The 19,954-nt window shown below is 42.2% G+C and overlaps 1 protein-coding gene across 3 annotated transcripts in view; it reads right to left on the bottom strand.

Annotated features, from left to right (window-relative positions):
- Nucleotides 1-766: 766 nt before the first annotated feature.
- Nucleotides 767-19,954, bottom strand: part of LOC143773615 (uncharacterized) — a 42,492-nt gene continuing 23,304 nt past the window's right edge. For 2 of the 3 annotated variants that reach the window (XM_077261010.1, XM_077261012.1), the window contains exons 9-13: nucleotides 17,479-17,577; nucleotides 9,808-9,999; nucleotides 3,656-3,760; nucleotides 1,794-1,885; nucleotides 767-1,006 (exon numbers count right to left, since the gene is read on the bottom strand). In XM_077261010.1, coding sequence (XP_077117125.1) covers nucleotides 910-1,006; nucleotides 1,794-1,885; nucleotides 3,656-3,760; nucleotides 9,808-9,999; nucleotides 17,479-17,577 — 585 coding nt within the window. In that variant the 3' untranslated portion in view covers nucleotides 767-909. The remainder of the gene's footprint in view (nucleotides 1,007-1,793; nucleotides 1,886-3,655; nucleotides 3,761-9,807; nucleotides 10,000-17,478; nucleotides 17,578-19,954) is intronic. The other variant, XM_077261011.1, reaches the window with a different exon arrangement.

The following is a 19,954-nucleotide window of genomic DNA, read 5'->3' as shown; positions in this document are numbered from 1 at the left end:
CTACCAGAGGAGTCTGACAGTGGTCCTCTCATAGAGAATACAGTAGCGCTTAACTGAGCCCCACATTCCTGTGTATGGGGAAGTTGGAAGAGATAGCTATGAAAAATCCTTTGGCCAACAGCTAGCTAATGTATATGGGGGCCTTTAAGGGGTTGTCTGATCTAAAACTACAAGTGTGCAGTCACTCGTTGTGACTGCAGACTTGTGGCTTCTCACATCAAGCGCTGTAAGGATTCTCCGGTACTGGCACCAGGAGATGAGGGGGCATGATTGCAGTTATGCGATATGCATACATGTGGTCACGTGCCAACTAGACTGTATCCGGCCTTGCTTAGTGCAAGTGTATTGAGTGAGGCCAGATACATTCTAGTCGGAGTGTGGCCGGAAGTATGCAAATTGCATTCTTTGTCATATTAGACAGGCCAACCCCTAAAAGTAAGTGTTTACAAGGTGTACAATATAACTGTATGCATAGCAAATTCCCTGTTATTGTGCATATAAGTAGGAACTGCCCTATTTCCTTATACATTTGCAATGAAAATCTTGTGTGCATAAAAATCAAATGGTAAAGATAATGTTTCATAAATTTAATTCTAGATTTAATAAAATAAAATGTAGAGTTACACAGATGCCGACAAGTGAGTAACAATGTATCGGATCACTGCTCTTCTTTTACGGACACTGGAAGACAGATAACGCAATCAACATCATGTATCGGGTATAGGTTACCACTGACATATTTAAAAAAAACCACTCAGACATAAAATCTCTCATAATACAGTTTAATCATAGTACTAAACACTGAGTGCAGCATTGCACATTGCCTTGGTATCTCCAGAGAAATAATTGTATATATAATCAACACTCAGTTGCCTGTTTCAAGATCCAGCAGCCGGTCTGACCTGTTCTTCAGTGCCTTTCTACTTCACTCAACTCTGATCCGCTGTCCTCTCGCTTTTTCCCAGTAAGTACAGGATCCAGCAACTCTTTGAAACTGGTCATGTTTCTGTTATTGGGGAAACATAGTAAGATGTCATGGATAAATCACTGTTATATGCAAGACTTTATAATATAAAAGTGGTGTACTCATGTAAAGCAGCTATGGTGTGGGAAGGACGTGTCCCGAAACAAGCCGCTCTGCCTTAGTAGAAGAAAAACCCAACACTGTCTGTCTCATGGTGGCATGTGCAGATGTGGTAGGGCCATTATTTGTTGCTTGTCACAACTTACAGCTAAAAATGGAATGTACATGTACAAATAAATGCTCTAGTGTTAGCAGGGTGATTTATTGCTGTTATTATTTCTGACATTAATTTTATACCCATAGAGAATTAATAAACTTAAAAGCGGTTTCCTCAGCATCTGCAGGAGTGCACTGCTTCCCAACCTGATTGCTAGGGGGTGCTTGATTTACTGTGATGATCAGCAGCACCACTGGCCCAATGTGTGCGATTTCTGATGCTGTTATGTGAAGCAGCTTTGCCTCTTTAGATCCAGTGTTTCAGCCAACTTCAGAGCAGCGCATAAAAGCTGCAATGGAAAAAGTTTGTAAGCGCTGCTCTCCTTGACCAGCCACCAGTTACCCAGGCAACGGGTAGTAAACAATAGAATTGTAAATTGATCCATTATTGAGAACAGAAAGCATTTTATAAATAGGTAAATTGCAAAAGTTGCTGTTTTTCACAACCACTTTGCAATTGTAACCATTTATGATAATGAAAATAACTTTTTAAAATTATTGCTCATTAGGATTTAAAAGAATAGGCAGAAGCATATGCTGCATCTGCAATTACCTGTCTCTCCTGGTCTGCATGATATATGTGCGTTCACGTTTCACCTTCTCCAGATGCTCCTTCACTGCAGACTTTTGACGCTCTATATCTCCCTATGTATGGTAAGATGAGAACAAATGCCATAAGTCAGTCCTTGTCCTCAGTGGGATTTACAATTTACTTTTCTCTTTTTAGTGACACATTAGGCTCAGTTATTCATAGGAGGTCAATAAGGCTGGGGTCACACAGCGACACTCGTTGCAAACAAAGGTTGCTAGGTGTTGTTGCTACATGGCAGCGCAATGCAAGTAAATGTGGTTGCATTGTTATCCTGAGGGTACTGCGACCATGAGACGCAAGTCACAAGAAGGCCAACCGAGTCTGATTTTTTGCTACTTGTCATAATACCCTCAGGGATGCATTGAGACCCATTTACTTATATTGTATTGTGATGTAGCAGAGAAACATAATGAACTTCAATCATGGAACAAGTGTCATGGCCAAAGTCGCCGTGTAACCCCAGTCACACAAAAAAAGTTCCTTTTCATCAATAGATCTTAGATAAACACGAGGGAGAAAGTAGGGCAAATAAGGTCTTATCCAACATACAATTAGAACATGTTTGTATCAGATTGTGCTAACCTGATCCATGATTTTATGAGTTTAAATCGTTGTTCAGCTGCTGTGGAACCACGGGATGTCAAAACCTATGAGAATGAAGATATGTAGAATTTGTGGAGGCCTTCCGTGCTGTCGACTATTCACAGGAAATTATTAAAAAACGAATGTTTAATAATTCTTCAATAATCGACAGGGTGGGAGGCATCTACAAATTCTCCATATCTTCAATCAATAGATGCTGGAATAATAAAATGTTCCACACATGGATGTGTTAAAAAAATTATCCTGTGCCGAGATAATCTTATAAATTTGCCCTATGCTATGTACTGAATAATGGCTGTGTCTGACCGTGCAGGAACATAGTCTGATCATAACACATAGGGTAGGCAGAACAGTACCCATAAAAAATGGATGCTATTCTGTGGCTCCATACGGCATCCGATTTTTTTTTTCACGCATCCTTAGACTTTAATGGGTTAGTCTCATCTGATTTATGGAAGACACTATTGCATGCTTTCATTTTTTTTCTCGTGCAGATTCGGTCAGTTAAAAAAATTGTTCATCTGCACTGCCACAATGAGTAACATTGGTCACAAGGCAGTCCGTTTTTTTAATTGACTGCTCTTGGATCGTAAATATGGTCCTATGAACAAGCCCTAAGGGTTACCCTCTAAAAAGTAGAACTAAGCTTTTGGTAAATGCTTCCTAACATCTGAGGCAAACTAATTAGAAAGTAAAATGTCTACGTGTATTTGTCAGCTAGCCATGCTCTTCCCTCGGCTGATCTGCTACAGCCACTTAAAACACAAATTGTAAGCAGAAGTAATTGTCCCAAAAATATTTATTACAGGTTGTGCTAGTCGCTGGGGGTTAATTCCCTTTACATGATATATATCCCATTTATTTGTGTGTTATAGAATACTTCATTAAATCCTTATTAGGTTCATTGTGGCCAATTTAACGAGCACACAAATAAGATGTATACTGCATAGTTCTGTATTATAAGGTAATCCTAAATTTATGATCCAGATGGAGCCAAGCATTATTTGAGGAACACCTGAAACCAATGAAAGAGAGTGTGGTCGTACTAGAAGGATGAATTTTAAAATATTGCTTTACCCTTAGCATCACCAGAAGGACACAGAAGAGGTGATGTGAAGCCTTTGTGCGGAATGTTGCATCTCTGTTCTTTATTTTACATGGGATAGACAGATACTGTATACTATGTGCATTGATAGGTTATCTGCTGTGCACCCGCTCACCTCTGCCAAAGGCTCTGGGGTCAGCTGAGGAGATCTTCTTTGTGTAATGTCCATAAGATCCAATTCAGATTTCCGATTACGAGCTATGGAAAGCCGCTCTTGAAACTAGGCATGGAAATAATTAATAAAGTTATTTATTAATTTCTTTCTGTAAATGTATTATTGGAGGCAAACTGAAGCGTTGGGATGAGAAATGGCTATTAGGAAAGATGAAAACCTGGGTATTATGATATCAAAATACTGTACAAAATATACTATACATTCTGGAAAAGGAAATGTAGTTTTCGTTATATGTATTTTTCTTTATATACCACCAATATACCAAGAAGGAGTTCCTAAATCTAAGTATAAGGGTGTGACGGGCTCTCTGACTGTATTAATATGTGAATCTGCATAGCGTTTCATTGGAACTACTGTAAGAGGTTAATTTAATGTATTGTGATTAATGTATAATGTTATTCATGTATAGGGTATAAGGAAAGTCTATGGTTAAGGTTAGAGTATCTAAAGCATAGCCTAGGACTTAGAGATTAATTTAGAAAGGGGGAAGATTTAGTTGGGAGCACATTAGATATAGGAAGTTTGGTGCACACTGTTAGAAGGTAGTGACTGAAGTTAAATAGGTGAAAGGTGAAGTTTCCCCAGCAACACACAGCTTGGGCAGACAGTGAAATGCTTGGGCAGACAGTGAAATGCTTGGACAGGAAGTGAAATGTTTGGGGCCAGCACAGTTTGGGAGGAGGCAAGGTCATTTAATAAGGGGAGCACTTCCTGGTTTTAGCTAGGCAGATGAAAGTTAGAGATTAGATTAGATAGTATGAAAGTTCAATGTTAGTAAGAAGAAAAGCAAGGTTCAAGGGTAGTGGGCTTCGAGGCACAAGAAGTTCCTATCGTTGGGCCATATGGGATCCAGGGAACTCGTTGCGTACATTCCTGGAACGTCCGGAGCCTCGAGCTCTAGTCAGTCACTATGGAGAGCTCTGACATTACTTTCATAACGTGGAAGATCGACAGCGAAACGCATGAGAGGGACGTGGCAGATCCTGTGAGTACTGCGCAGCCTTATCAGGAAATCCCTGGGATTGAAATGTCTAATAAGTGGAGGGATAGAATAGGCTGAAAGAACAGAGAATGCAAATATTTACTACACCGGGAAGCTTAGTAACAGAAATGAAGGTTATGCCCAGTACTGCAGTACTGCATCATACCATCTGTTGAACCAAGACAGTTAAGTAAGGTTACATAGTTACATAGTTACATAGTTATTAAGGTTGAAGGAAGACTTTAAGTCCATCTAGTTCAACCCATAGCCTAACCTAACATGCCCTAACATGTTGATCCAGAGGAAGGCAAAAAAAAACCATGTGGCAAAGAGTAAGCTCCACATTGGGGGAAAAAATTCCTTCCCGACTCCACATACGGCAATCAGACTAGTTCCCTGGATCAACGCCCTATCAAGGAATCTAGTGTATATACCCTGTAACATTATACTTTTCAAGAAAGGTATCCAGTCCCCTCTTAAATTTAAGTAATAAATCACTCATTACAACATCATACGGCAGAGAGTTCCATAGTCTCACTGCTCATACAGTAAAGAATCCGTGTCTGTTATTATGCTTAAACCTTCTTTCCTCCAGACGTAGAGGATGCCCCCTTGTCCCTGTCTCAGGTCTATGATTAAAAAGATCATCAGAAAGGTCTTTGTACTGTCCCCTCATATATTTATACATTAAAATAAGATCACCCCGTAGTCTTCGTTTTTCCAAACTAAACAGCCCCAAGAGTAATAACCTATCTTGGTATTGCAGACCCCCCAGTCCTCTAATAACCTTGGTCGCTCTTCTCTGCACCCGCTCTAGTTCAGCTATGTCTTTCTTATACACCGGAGACCAGAACTGTGCACAGTATTCTAAGTGTGGTCGAACTAGTGACTTGTATAGAGGTAAAATTATGTTCTCCTCATGAGCATCTATGCCTCTTTTAATACATCCCATTATTATATTTGCCTTTGTAGCAGCTGCCTGACACTGGCCACTGAATATGAGTTTGTCATCCACCCATACACCCAGGTCTTTTTCATTGATGGTTTTGCCCAGAGTTTTAGAATTAAGCACATAGTTATACATCTTATTACTTCTACCCAAGTGCATGACCTTACATTTATCCCCATTAAAGCTCATTTGCCATTTATCAGCCCAAGCTTCTAGTTTACATAAATCATCCTGTAATATAAAATTGTCCTCCCCTGTATTGATACCCTGCAGAGTTTAGTGTCATTTGCAAATATTGAAATTCTACTCTGAATGCCCCTACAAGGTCATTAATAAATATGTTAAAAAGAAGAGTGCCCAATACTGACCCCTGTGGTACCCCACTGCTGACCGCGACCCAGTCCGAGTGTGCTCCATTAATAACCACCCTTTGTTTCCTATCCCTGAGCCAGCTCTCAACCCACTTACACATATTTTCCCCTATCCCCATTATTCTCATTTTATGTAACAACCTTTTGTGTGGCACCGTATCAAAAGCTTTTGAAAAGTCCATATACACTACATCTACTGGGTTCCCTTGGTCCAGTCCGGAACTTACCTTTTCATAGATGCTGATCAAATTAGTCTGACATGAACGGTCCCTAGTAAACCCGTGCTGATACTGGGTCATGAGGTTATTCCTCTTCAGATACTCCAGTATAGCATCCCTTAGAATGCCCTCCAGGATTTTACCCACAGTAGAGGTTAAGCTTACAGGCCTATAGTTACCGAGTTCAGTTTTTGTCCCCTTTTTGAATATTGGCAACACATTTGCTATACGCCAGTCCTCTGGTACAGACCCTGTTATTATGGACTCTTTAAAGATTAAAAATAATGGTCTATCAATGACTGTACTTAATTCGTGCAGTACTCGGGGGTGTATCCCATCCGGGCCCGGAGATTTGTCAATTTTAGTGATTTTTAGATGCCGCCATACTTCCTGCTGGGTTAAGCAGGTGACACTTAATGGGGAATTTTTGTTATCACTGATCATATTGTCTGCCATGGGATTTTCTTGTTGTAAATACTGATAAAAAAAGTCATTTAGCATATTGGCTTTTTCCTCATCCTCATCCACCATTTCCCCCAGACTATTTTTAAGGGGGCCAACACTTTCATTTTTTAGTTTCTTACTATTTATGTAGTTAAAGAATATTTTGGGATTATTTTTACTCTCTCTGGCAATGAGTCTCTCTGTCTCAATTTTTGCTGCCTTGATTTGCTTTTTACAGAATTTATTTAATTTTTTGTATTTATTTAATGCCTCCTCACTACCTACTTCCTTTAATTCTCTAAATGCTTTCTTTTTGTCACTTATTGCGCCCCTTACAGCTCTATTTAGCCATATTGGTTTCCTCCTATTTCTAGTATGTTTATTCCCATACTGTATATACTGTGCACAGGTCCTATCCAGGATGCTAGTAAACGTCTCCCATTTTCTTTGTGTATTTTTATGTCTCAGGATATCGTCCCAGTTAATTGCACTAAGATCATCTCTCATCCATTGGAAATTTGCCCTCCTGAAGTTTAGTGTCCTTGTCACCCCTCTACTACACATCTTATTAAAGGATACACAAAAACTTATTATTTTGTGATCACTATTCCCCAAGTGACCCCCAACCCTTATATTTGATATGCGGTCTGGCCTGTTGGTTAATATTAGGTCTAGCAGTGCCCCCCTCCTTGTTAGGTCCTGAACCAGTTGTGAAAGGTAATTGTCTCTCATAGTTGTCAAAAACCGATTACCTTTGCTGGAACTGCAGGTTTCTGTTCCCCAATCTATTTCAGCGTAGTTGAAGTCCCCCATAATAATGACTTCTCCTTGAGTCGCAGCTTCATGTATTTGCTTTATGAGGATATTCTCCATTGCTTCCATTATTTTTGGAGATTTATAACAAACCCCTATCAGTAATTTATTATTTTTTCCCCCTCCCCTTATCTCCACCCACAGGGACTCTACATTTTCATTAAATTCACCTATATTATCACACAGGATGGGCTTTAAGGATGATTTTACATATAGACTCACACCTCCCCCTCGCTTATCTGTACGGTCATTTCTGAACAGGCTATAGCCCTGCAAGTTAACAGCCCAGTCATGGCTCTCATCCAGCCATGTTTCAGATATCCCCACCATGTCATAATTATGCTCCAACAACATTAATTCTAATTCATCCATTTTGTTGGCGATGCTTCTCGCATTAGTATACATGCACTTGATGTTCCTCTCTGTACCTCTATTCTTTCTTAAATTATTAACTGTTCTAACCCCACCCCCCATGCCACCGCCACCCCCAACTTCCTTATTTGTGCCCAGGTCTCTATCTGCCCTATCTTCCCCTCCTATAAATTGAATACCCTCCCCCCCAATCCCTAGTTTAAACACTCCTCCAACCTTCTAGCCATTTTCTCCCCCAGCACAGCTGCACCTTCCCCATTGAGGTGCAGCCCGTCCCTAGCATAGAGCCTGTAGCCCACAGAGAAGTCGGCCCAGTTCTGCAGGATGGACTGGTTAAGCAGAACTGGGTGTTGACTGGTTTATGAGCTGCTGCCCCTGGATCCAAAAGCAAGGAGACAGCGGAGGCCTGTGGGTGATCCATGAGTCTACTACAGCACATACACAGTGCATGGGAATCAGGACACCGTTTATTTGTAGGGTGTCAGAGTGTGGGAATACAGCAGCCCCTCGCTCATGACTACCTCACTGTACACCTTACATAAGCATAATGTTTTATCACATCTATCTTTTAAATTAAAGCCTTTTGAATGTTTAAATATAACCACATCAAAGTGATTGTTACTTTTATAACATGTAAAGCAATACCATGGCAATTTGTGCCTTTAAAGTGAACCCGACAAAGTGAACACATTTTTATGAGAAAGACATCGATACAAACAGTATTAGGAATCAAAAAAAAAGCTGTCCCAAAAGTAAAAGCAGAAATTTGTAAGAACAGCACTTCAAAATGCTAAATATTTCAGGCAAAAGTGCCCCCCAGAAGAAGCAAAGTGAAACGCAGGTCGGGGTGGAAAGATATGGTTCTGTCTCCAGTATGGCTGCAGTAAACTTTAGTAAGAAAGGTAATACCTTCTACTATAATGTTTTATGCCACTTAGATAAATGGCTATTATAGCATATGGATTATTAAGCGATCTATTGATTAGTAGGTGTCAGCTATTGGTAGGCTGTTATCCCTCTGTTCACGTATACATAACCCTTGTGTTATTTTCATTGCACTTATAATTGCCAGGTGTTTAATCCACGTCCTCTCCTTGTGAGGCACCTTTTATAATTATTAATGTATTGTGAAATGTGCTTAATAAAGATTTTTCAGACTTCTATGTTCACTCCCTTTGTCTATTGACGCACCGTCTCTTAGACACTGTTGAAACATCATTAGGAGGCTGATGCAGCACTTCTTACAATTTATTGGGGTAAAACCTGGTGTCAGGTTCCTTTAAAACGGTTTTAGCTTAGTTTGGCACATCATTGCAATACAACTGCTACAATATGTATTCCCAATTGTACATAACCTTGATATCCTTGTTAAAATGGATTTGTAGTTTAAAGCATTCTGTAAATCTATATTCATTTATATAAGACGTGATTCTGACACTATTGACAGCAGAAATGATTAAAATAATTATTTTATTGTTTATTTAAAGGGAATCTGTCACATGATAAAATACTATTAACTTGCAGATATGGTTTCTGTGGGTGTTTTCTTGAAGATCAGGCCTCCTTGGCAAACAATAATAGATTCATAGGGTTACAAAAGACAGAGGGCAATATCTGAGGAACCTTGTGGAGCAAGGAGGAAAAATATGCCAGATTGAGGAGAACAGCATTTGCAACAAGTTAAAAAAATGACATATCTTTTGCGTGACAGATAGTCTTTAACACACGTCTGAGTCACTCGAAGTTTGAAATGATAGTTTTAATAAGAACATGGTTTCATTCACCAGTACAAAACACATGCAAATTATATTTGTATGTCACTTCTGTAATTTTTTCACATTTTATTTTCAGCATTACATCTGTTTTCTACATCACTACATTTACATTTTTTCAGTAACAGAAATACATCTTCAGTCACCCCATTTTTTTTCTTTTTTACTTACCCTTAGCATCTGTCTTCTCCTGTCACTGGCACATTTCATCTCTGCCTCCCTCTGTAAATCTCTCAGTCTTTGCATGGCATCCTGCTGCTCTTTCAGAGACAGGCGGATGAACACTTTCTCCCTCTGGAGTATAGCCTGTCCAGGTGGTAGTGAGCAGATCTGTGGGATGTAACTGCTTACTGCACAGTCCTGCTGATAAGGGCGAAAATAAGTATTTGTTTTGCCATTATATTTGCATTTCTCCAACAACTAACTTTATGGTGGGATACTAGCATCTCAATATTATTTATTAAATTAATCTTTTGGATGTTAGATATGATAATATCATTGCTTTTTGGACAAAAATCCATGCTGATTTATTCTGATGATTCATTCTACGCAGGATGGAATCACACTTGTAAGTTACCTTAACAGGGTGGCCCAGCACCTAAAATGTATTTTCTAAATAGCTACTCTTCCATTTTTGTAATTTGGTTTATTACACAATACCCTGCACTTTTACCTATCTAGCTAATCCCTAAATGTGTTTTTATTACTGTATTTCCTCCGACATTTTGTTTGAGAGGAGTCTCAAACGTGACTTCATAGGAGGCTGGGGCTGCACTCACTCACCACAGCTTCCATCTCCCCTCATGGAACAAGACGTCACAGGGTGCTGCGCTGCAGTTACTTACTGGCTTTTTACATCGCTGTCGCCTCTGAAGATGCCCTGAATCCTGGTTTATGGATATCGTGGGAGAGGCCCTCTAATTCTATCTCCACCTCCACTATAGCTTATAACTGAAAGAAGATGTCATCAGGGGGAAGACAGAAGCAGTGAGTGACATCAGTGCCGCCCCACAGCTTATAGCACCACCCTCAAATGAATTGTCATCAGGGTGTGGCACTGGTATCACTCACTGCTTATATCTCCCCCCTTCCCCGATGACATCTTTCACAGAAGCTACAGTGAGAAACTAGTAAGTAACTGTAGCGCTGCCCCCTGGAGACGTCCTGTTCAAGGATGAATGATGGATGCCGCAGGGTGTGAGTGCAGTCTCCGTCTCCTGTGGTGTTACATATGAGACGCCTCTCAAATGAATGTCGCAGGAAGTACAGTAAAAAAAAAAAAATTTAGAAATTAGCTAAATAGGGAAAAGTATAGGGCATGTTGTAATAAAGCAAGTTACAAAAGTGGTTAGGGTGTGAGGATCAATATTTAGAAAATATATTTTAGGTGTCAAATCACCCCATAAATGATAACTGTGCAGTTTGTCCCATAAGAATACAAGGGTTACACATTGTGTGATTTGCTTCTTAAAAAGAAGTTCAAAATATATCATAACTGAATATTAATAGATTATTATCTTCACAGATGAAGATTACTGAATTTTCATAGGTTATCCTGATCAAATATCAACCTTATCAGGGGATGATATAGTGAAAATGGGTCAATCTGATTGGACCAGCCTTTAAATAACGATTTGGTATGGTATTTAGCTACAGTAATGAGAAACAAAGCCATTTGAATTATATGATTTTTCATATGACGTCATAGTAAAAACAATACCGTTTTAGAAGGTCTTCAAATTAGGTAAATACAACCACAAAAGATCAAAGCATGACATTGTAATAATTTAATAAAAAATAGACCAAAAGGCAGAAGCTGTATTATTTAAGAGTGTAATTAGCAGCTGGGTACTTCTAATCAAATGCCATTGATTAAGTGTGACCACCTAAATAAAAGCAGAAGTTTTGGGAGATTGCTGGCCTGCAGCAATCAGGTATGTGTTAACGCAATACCAAAGTGGAAAAGGAAAAACATCAGCAAATGTTGCAGCCCATCAAATAGGGGAGTGTTATAATGCCATCATTCTAGAGTAACAAATATTATTCACAAATGGAAGATGTTGAAGACAGTTGATAATCTTATCATGACTAGATGTCCCAGTAAATTCACACCAAAGTCAGACTCAAGTGCTACAGCTTAGATTCTAAAGGCCTCTGCTAACATGCTAAACGTTCAAGCCCAACCCAATACAATTAGAAAAAGACTAAACAAGTATGATTTGTTTGGAATGGTTGTCAGTAGAAAACCTCTTGTTTCTAATAAGAACATAGCAGCATGACTAAAAACTGAAAAGTTGCATCTGAACCACAGTAGAGATGTTTGGCCATAATGCACTGCACCTCATTTGGTGAAAATCAAATACAGCATATCCACCCAAATGCCTCAAACCAACTGTCAGCACAGTGGTCAAGGGATGATGATTTGGGCTAATTTTGCAGCCTCCAGACCCAGACACCTTGCAGTTACTGAGTCGTCCATGAACTCTTCTGTATACCAAAGTGTTCTAGAGTCAAAGGTGAGTCCATCTATCCAAAAGCTAAAGCTTTCCATGGATTGGGTCATGCAACAGGACAATGATCCTAAGTATGCCAGCAAATCGGCATCAGAAGGAAGGAGAAAGGAAAAGAATTAAGGTATTGCAATGGCCCAATCAAAATCCAGACCTCAACCCAATTGAAATGCAGTGTTGGATGGCCTTAGGAAAGCTGTGCATAACTGAATGTCCACAAACCTCAATGAGCTTCAGCAACTTTGTTATCAAAATTGGGCCAAAATTCCCACAGAATGATATTAGAGACTGATAAAGTCATACAGAAAACAATTACTTCATGGTAATGTTGTTACAGGGAACCTGTCACCAGATTTTTCACATATGAGGTAAGGTCTGTATCTGTACGCCCTCATACACAGCATTTTAATATGCTGTATGTCACAATTGTGGTTTGTGGAACCACTGTGCCATGGACTGCAGAGAGCCTGGAGGGGTCTGACTAAGCGATCACCTGACTGTTCACTAGAGCCTCTGATGGTGAGGTTAGACTTTGCTCCCGATGAATGCCAGGTGCCACTCCAGTACAGACCAACAGTCGGGCAGCAGCTGGACCCAGAAGGACAGGCTGGATGGAGCAGCAGGCAGCGCTTGCATCAGAGTGCAGTAGGCAGGATTTGCACTTAGGGTGCAGCAGGCAGGGTTTTCATCAGAGGGCAGCAAGCAGTATTTGCATCAGAGTGCAACAAGCTGGATTTGCATCTGAATGCAGCAAGCAGGATTTGCACTAGAGTATTGCAAGCAGGACTAGTACTGGTATGCGACCTTATACAACTTAGACTGAAACAGGAAGGTTGCTCAGGCACCTCCCCAGTGTGGAGGAAGCAATATATAGTTCAAATGCACAGGAAATAGCAACCCGCACTGCCCACTGTCCTGGGTTGAGCTCCGAAGTGTGGATTAGTACGCTAATCAGCCTCTGATCTCGGGTGCCTTAGCCAGAAAAATACTTTGCATAGCGATATAACTGAAGAAGAAATGATGGCCGCACTCACCGATCTCTTTGCAGGTAACTTTATTGGAAGTCAATCTTCACGGCACGGGGGTGTGTATTTACAGGATTTGTGAGAGCCGAACGACGGCCATTTCGCACCGACCAGGAACCCATAGAAGCACCTGGTCGGTGCGAAACGGCCGTCGTTCGGCTCTCACAAATCCTGTAAATACACACCCCCGTGCCGTGAAGATTGACTTCCAATAAAGTTACCTGCAAAGAGATCGGTGAGTGCGGCCATCATTTCTTCTTCAGTTATATCGCGAGGAAGCAATATATACCTAGTGTCCCGCAGCTATTGGCTGGAAAGGAAATAGCAAGTGCACGCGCTGACCCTTTAAGAGGGCGGGAGTGCACGCACGCGTGCATGCTCTAAGAACATGGCTAGAGGACCGGCTTACAGCATGCAGAGCATGGGGGAGGGAAGAACTGACCGCAGCACGGGTGAGTGAAGTGACACACCGGCGATACTGCCTGTCAGGGCAGGGATCTGGCTAACACTGTATATATGCCCCCAATCTGACCTGCAAGACAAGAAAAAGACCTTTTATTATACTCACCTACGGGGAGGTCTGGTCCAATAGGCGTCACTGGTCTTGGTCCAGCGCTTCCTCTCTTCTTGCAATTGCCGTCCTCCTTCACTGCTTCGTGTGGATGATGCCTCCTGCATTAGCCACACAGTGTTCCATTGTGTTCTTGTGCAGGTGTACTTCTCTCTGCCCTGCTGAGCATAGAGCAAAGTACTGTTCTGCGCATGTGCGGAGAAAGACAAAAGAGTGCCGAAGCATGCGAGCTGCAGTACTATACTCTGCCCTTCACAGGGCAGAGAGGAGTGCACCTACACAGGAGAGCGATCCTGACACTGTGTGGATGACATAGGATGCGTCATCCACACGAAGCAGTGAAGGAGGATGGAATCGCAAGAATAGAGGAGGAGCTGGATCAAGACCAGCTATGGCCATCGGTCTGGACCACCCCGTTGGTGAGTATAAGAAAAGGTGTTTTTCTTGTCTTATAGGCCAGATTGAGGGCATATATGCAGCACATTAGAATGCTGTATATCAGGGCTGAAGGGTACTGGCCTTACCTCATATGTGAAAAACCTGGTGACAGGTTCCCTTTAAAGGTAATTCTACAAATGATTGATAATGGGTGTTCTTCATATTTCACAAACTGCTTTGACTTGGAGTAATTTGTAATGTGTTCTTCATCTGAGGTTGTATTTACCTAATATTAAAAGAAACCTGACAGCTGATATATGTTGCTTGAACCACAGGCAGCATATATCAGTCACTGGCTGTGTGATCTCAGCTAGATATGTTTGGCTCTAAAACTCTGCAGCATTTCATAGAAAAATATACTTTAAAAGTCGCTGAGGACTAAGACGCATGGGAGACTAGTCGGAAAGGCCTGTCCTTGGCCATCTCTTGGCTTCTGAGGACCCGTTTGCTTCACTTGTCTTCCTTGCGGCTTGGTCTCTGAACGCTTTTAAAGTACAGTAGGTGTGGAAAGTATTCAGACCCCTTTAATTTTTTCACTCTTTGTTTCGCTGCAGCCACTTGGAGAAAAAAACAGAAATGTAGTCATTTTTGCAAATGTAATAAAAAAGAAAAATTGAAATATCACATGGTCAAGTTTCAGATCCTTTGCTCAGACATTCATATTTAAAGGGCCACTGTCACCCCCCTCCAGCCGTTATAAACTAAAAGAGCCACCTTGTGCAGCAGTAATGCTGCATTCTATCAAGGTGGCTCTTTTAGTTTTAGGTTCAAGTATACCCCAAATAAAGTGTTTTTATACTTAGCCACAATTCCTGTCTCTAGCCAGGTAGGCGGGTCCTCACTCCCCAGCTTGACCAGCTCCTCTGCCGTCACTCCAATCTTCCTGCGCTTTCGGCGCCGCCCCCTCAGCGCTGTTATCGGTTCAAAACCGGCGCCTGAGCAGTGTACTGCTGTGCTGCGCAGACGCAGTAAGCTCTGGCCGTCTGACGTTCCAGCCAGGCTTGCACACTGCGCCTGCACGGGCATTGCGGCCACCCACCTATTGGAATCCCCGCCCCGCACTGTGCATAATGCATAACACATAGTGCGGGGCTGGGATTCCAAAGGTGGGTGGCCGCAATGCCCGCGCAGGCGCAGTGTGCAAGCCTGGCTGGGACGTCAGATGGCCAGAGCTTACTGCGTCTGCGCAGCACAGCAGTACACTGCGCAGGCGCCGGTTTTGAACCGATAACAGCGCTGAGGGGGTGGCGCCGAAAGCGCAGGAAGATTGGAGTGACGGCAGAGGAGCTGGTCAAGCTGGGGAGTGAGGACTCGCCTACCTGGCTAGAGACAGGAATTGTGGCTAAGTATAAAAACGCTTTATTTGGGGTATACTTGAACCTAAAACTAAAAGAGCCACCTTGTTAGAATGCAGCATTACTGCTGCACAAGGTGACTCTTTTAGTTTATAACGGCTGGAGGGGGGTGACAGTGGCCCTTTAAGTCACATGCTGTCCATTTCCTTGTGATCCACCTTGAGATGTTTCTACTCCTTCATTGGGGTCCAGCTGTGTTTAATTAAACTGATAGGACTTGATTTGGAAAGGCACACACTTGTCTACATAAGATCTCACGACTCACAGTGCATGTCAGACCAAATGAGAATCATGAGGTCAAAGGAACTAGCCAAGGAGCTCAGAGACAGAATTGTGGCAAGGCACAGATCTGGCCAAGGTTACAAAAGAATTTCTGCAGTAAGTAAGGTTCCTAAGAGCTTAGTGGCCTCCATAATCCTTAAATGGAAGTAGTTTGGGACCACCAGAAGCGTTCCTAGACCTGACCATCCAGCCAAACTGAGCAATCATAGGAGACGAGCCTTGGTGAGAGAGGTAAAGAAGAACCCCAAGATCACTGTGGCTGAGCTCCAGATATGCAGTAGGGAGATGGGAGAAAGTTCCATAAAGTCAACTATCACTGCAGCCCTCCACCACTCAGGCTTTATGACAGAGTTGCCTGACGGAAGCCTTTTCTTAGTGCAAGACATATGAAAGCCCTTATAGAGTTTGCTAAAAAACAGATCAAGGACTTCCAGAAATAAGATTCTGGGTCTGGTTCACCTTCCAACAAGACAACAACCCTAAGCATACAGCTTAGTGTCATTGTGCAAGACATTTGAAAGCCTGCATAGAGTTTACTAAGAAAAAAACAGATGAAGGACTCCCAGACTATGAGAAATAAGATTCTCTGATCTGATGAGACGAAGATAGACCTTTTTGGTGATAATTCTAAGTGGTATGTGTGGGGAAAAACAGGCACTGCTCATCACCTTCCAAATACAATCCCAACAGTGAAACGTGGTGGCAGCATCATTCTATGGGGGTATTTTTCAGCTGTAAGGACAGAATGACTGGTTGTCATTGAAGGAAACATGAATGCAGCCAAGTACAAAGATATCCTGGATGAAAACCTCTTCCAGAGTGCTCTGGACCTCAGACTTGGCCGAAGGTTCACCTTCCAACAAGACAATGATACTAAGCACACAGCTCCAATAACAAAGGAGTGGCTTCAGAACAACTCTGTGACCATTCTTGACTGGCCCAGCCAGAGCCCTGACCTAAACCAATTGAGCTTCTCTGGAGAGACCTGAAAATGGCTGTCCACCAACATTCACCATCCAACCTGACACAACTGGAGAGGATCTGCAAGGAAGAATGGCAGAGGATCCCCAAATCCAGGTGTGAAAAACTTGTTGCATCATTCCCAAGAAGACTCATGGCTGTACTAGCTCAAAAGGTGCTTCTACTCAGTACTGATCAAAGGGTCTGTATACTTAAGACCACGTGATATTTCAGTTTTTCTTTTTTAATAAACTTGCAAAAATTACTACATTTCTGGGGGGGTTTTCAGTCAAAATTAGGTGCAGAGTGTACATTAATGAGAAAAAAAGGACTATTTTGAATTTACCAAATGGCTGCAATGAAACAAATAGTGAAAAATTTAAAGGGGTATGAATACTTTCCGTTACCACTGTATGTTGTTCGCTGAAGCACCGCAGCCTTTTCGAGTCAAACATACATAACTGCAATCATAGCCAGTGGCTGTTACTTCCTGCCTGTGGTATTATGACCTGATATATAAAATCTTAGAATTCAAAGTTGTACTTAGTTTTTGTCATAACTGCATACTTTCTGCCATATGAAGACAAGTTTTATGCTTGAATTCTAATTTCATTGTAAGGGTTAGAGTCATTAAAGTGTAATACAATTAGAATTTTTTTTTTTTTTACAAAAAAATTAAAGTGTAAATAAAATAATATCACCTGCTTCATTGTGCCGAGATTTGTCTCTGAGATATTCTGCAGTGTGGCTGATTTCACTTGAGCATCATCAAAACTGCGCAAAGGACTTGACAGCTGTTTCTATTAGGCAGATGAAAAATGTATTTTATCTGTAAATTATTAAAGATGTGACATTAAGCAATGTTTCCTAAAGTAGTCATTTCTATTTGGAAGCCGTTAGAGCTGTGTTTCCCAAATCCAGTCCCCAGTACATCATGTTTTCAGGATTTCCTTAGTGTTACACGTGAGAGAATATGTGGCAATTTCCGATGCCTTAATAACGATTCCATTGCCTGTGCAATACCAAGGAAATCCAGAAAACATGAAGTGTTGGGGGTCATGAGGACAGGAGTTTGGGAAACATTGCGTTAGGTGGTTACATGGTGACTAGTGTTGAGCATTCCGATACTGCAAGTATCGGGTATCGGCCGATACTTGCTGTATCGGAATTTCCGATACCGAGATCCGATATTTTTGTGATATCGGGTATCGGGTATCGCAACAACATTAATGTAATAATGTGTAAAAAAGAGAATTAAAATAAAAAATATCGCTATACTCACCTGTCCGACGCAGCCGGGACCTCAGCGAGGGAACCGGCAGCGTTGTTTGTTTAAATTTCGCGCTTTTACTTGGTTACGTGAAGTCCCGGCTTGTGATTGGTCAGGGCGGCCATGTTGCCGGGACGCGGACCAATCACAGCAAGCCGTGACGAAATTACGTCACGGCTTGCTGTGATTGGTCTGCGTCCCGGCAACATGGCCGCCATTAACCAATCACAAGCCGTGACGTCACGGGAGGCTGGACATGCGCGTATTTTGAAAAGCGCGCGTGTCCAGCCTCCAGTGACGTCCCGGCAACATGGCCGCCATTAACCAATCACAAGCCGTGACGTCACGGGAGGCTGGACATGCGCGTATTTTGAAAAGCGCGCGTGTCCAGCCTCCAGTGACGTCCCGGCAACATGGCCGCCATTAACCAATCACAAGCCGGGACGTCACGGGAGGCTGGACATGCGCGTATTTTGAAAAGCGCGCGTGTCCAGCCTCCAGTGACGTCCCGGCAACATGGCCGCCATTAACCAATCACAAGCCGGGACGTCACGGGAGGCTGGACATGCGCGTATTTTGAAAAGCGCGCGTGTCCAGCCTCCCGTGACGTCACGGCTTGTGATTGGTTAATGGCGGCCATGTTGCCGGGACGCGGACCAATCACAGCAAGCCGTGACGTAATTTCGTCACGGCTTGCTGTGATTGGTCCGCGTCCCGGCAACATGGCGCCGTGACCAATCATAAGCCGGGACGTCACTGGAGGCTGGACACGCGCGCTTTTCAAAATACGCGCATGTCCAGCCTCCCGTGACGTCACGGCTTGTGATTGGTTAATGGCGGCCATGTTGCCGGGACTCGGACCAATCACAGCAAGCCGTGACGTAATTTCGTCACGGCTTGCTGTGATTGGTCCGCGTCCCGGCAACATGGCCGCCCTGACCAATCACAAGCCGGGACCTCACGTAACCAAGTAAAAGCGCGAATTTTAAACAAACAACGCTGCCGGTTCCCTCGCTGAGGTCCCGGCTGCGTCGGACAGGTGAGTATAGCGATATTTTTTATTTTAATTCTTTCTTTTACACATTAATATGGTTCCCAGGGCCTGAAGGAGAGTTTCCTCTCCTTCAGACCCTGGGAACCATCAGGAATACCGTCCGATACCTGAGTCCCATTGACTTGTATTGGTATCGGTATCGGATTGGATCCGATACTTTGCCGGTATCGGCCGATACTTTCCGATACCGATACTTTCAAGTATCGGACGGTATCGCTCAACACTAATGGTGACATGTCTTTGAACAGAAAAGTCTTACCATCAGTTAGGGTGTGAGTACAATGTGCACTCCGCTCTATGGTATACAGTCATGGACAAAAGTGTTGGCACCCTTAAAATTATTCTAGAAAATGAAGTATTTCTCCAATAAAATTACTGAAATTGCACGTTTGTTATACATATTTTTATCTCCTTTGTGTGTATTCGAACAGCACAAAACATATAATTTGGCCATAATTTCACACAAAACCCCAAAAATCGGACAGACAAATTGTTAGCATCATCAACTTAATATTTGGTTGCACACCCCTTGGAATAAATTACTGCATCAATTGCTTCCTAAAACTTTCAATAGGTTTCTTATGCCTCTCAACTGGAATTTTTTACCATTCTTCTTTTGTAAACTGCTTCAGGTCCCTCATATGTGAAGGGTGTCTTTTCCCCACACCAATTTTGAGATCTCTCCACATGTGTTTAATGGGATTTTCATCCGGACTCATTGCTGGCCACTTCAGAACTCTCTAGCGCTTTGTTTCCATCCATTTCTGAGTACTTCTTCAAGTATCTTTGAAGTCATTATCCTGCTGGAAGACCCATGACCTACTACACAAACCCAGCTTTATGACGCTGGGCA

This window comes from Ranitomeya variabilis, chromosome 5, assembly GCF_051348905.1.
Source record: "Ranitomeya variabilis isolate aRanVar5 chromosome 5, aRanVar5.hap1, whole genome shotgun sequence".
Lineage (NCBI taxonomy): Eukaryota > Metazoa > Chordata > Amphibia > Anura > Dendrobatidae > Ranitomeya > Ranitomeya variabilis.
This window is presented reverse-complemented; position numbering and strand designations above follow the sequence as displayed.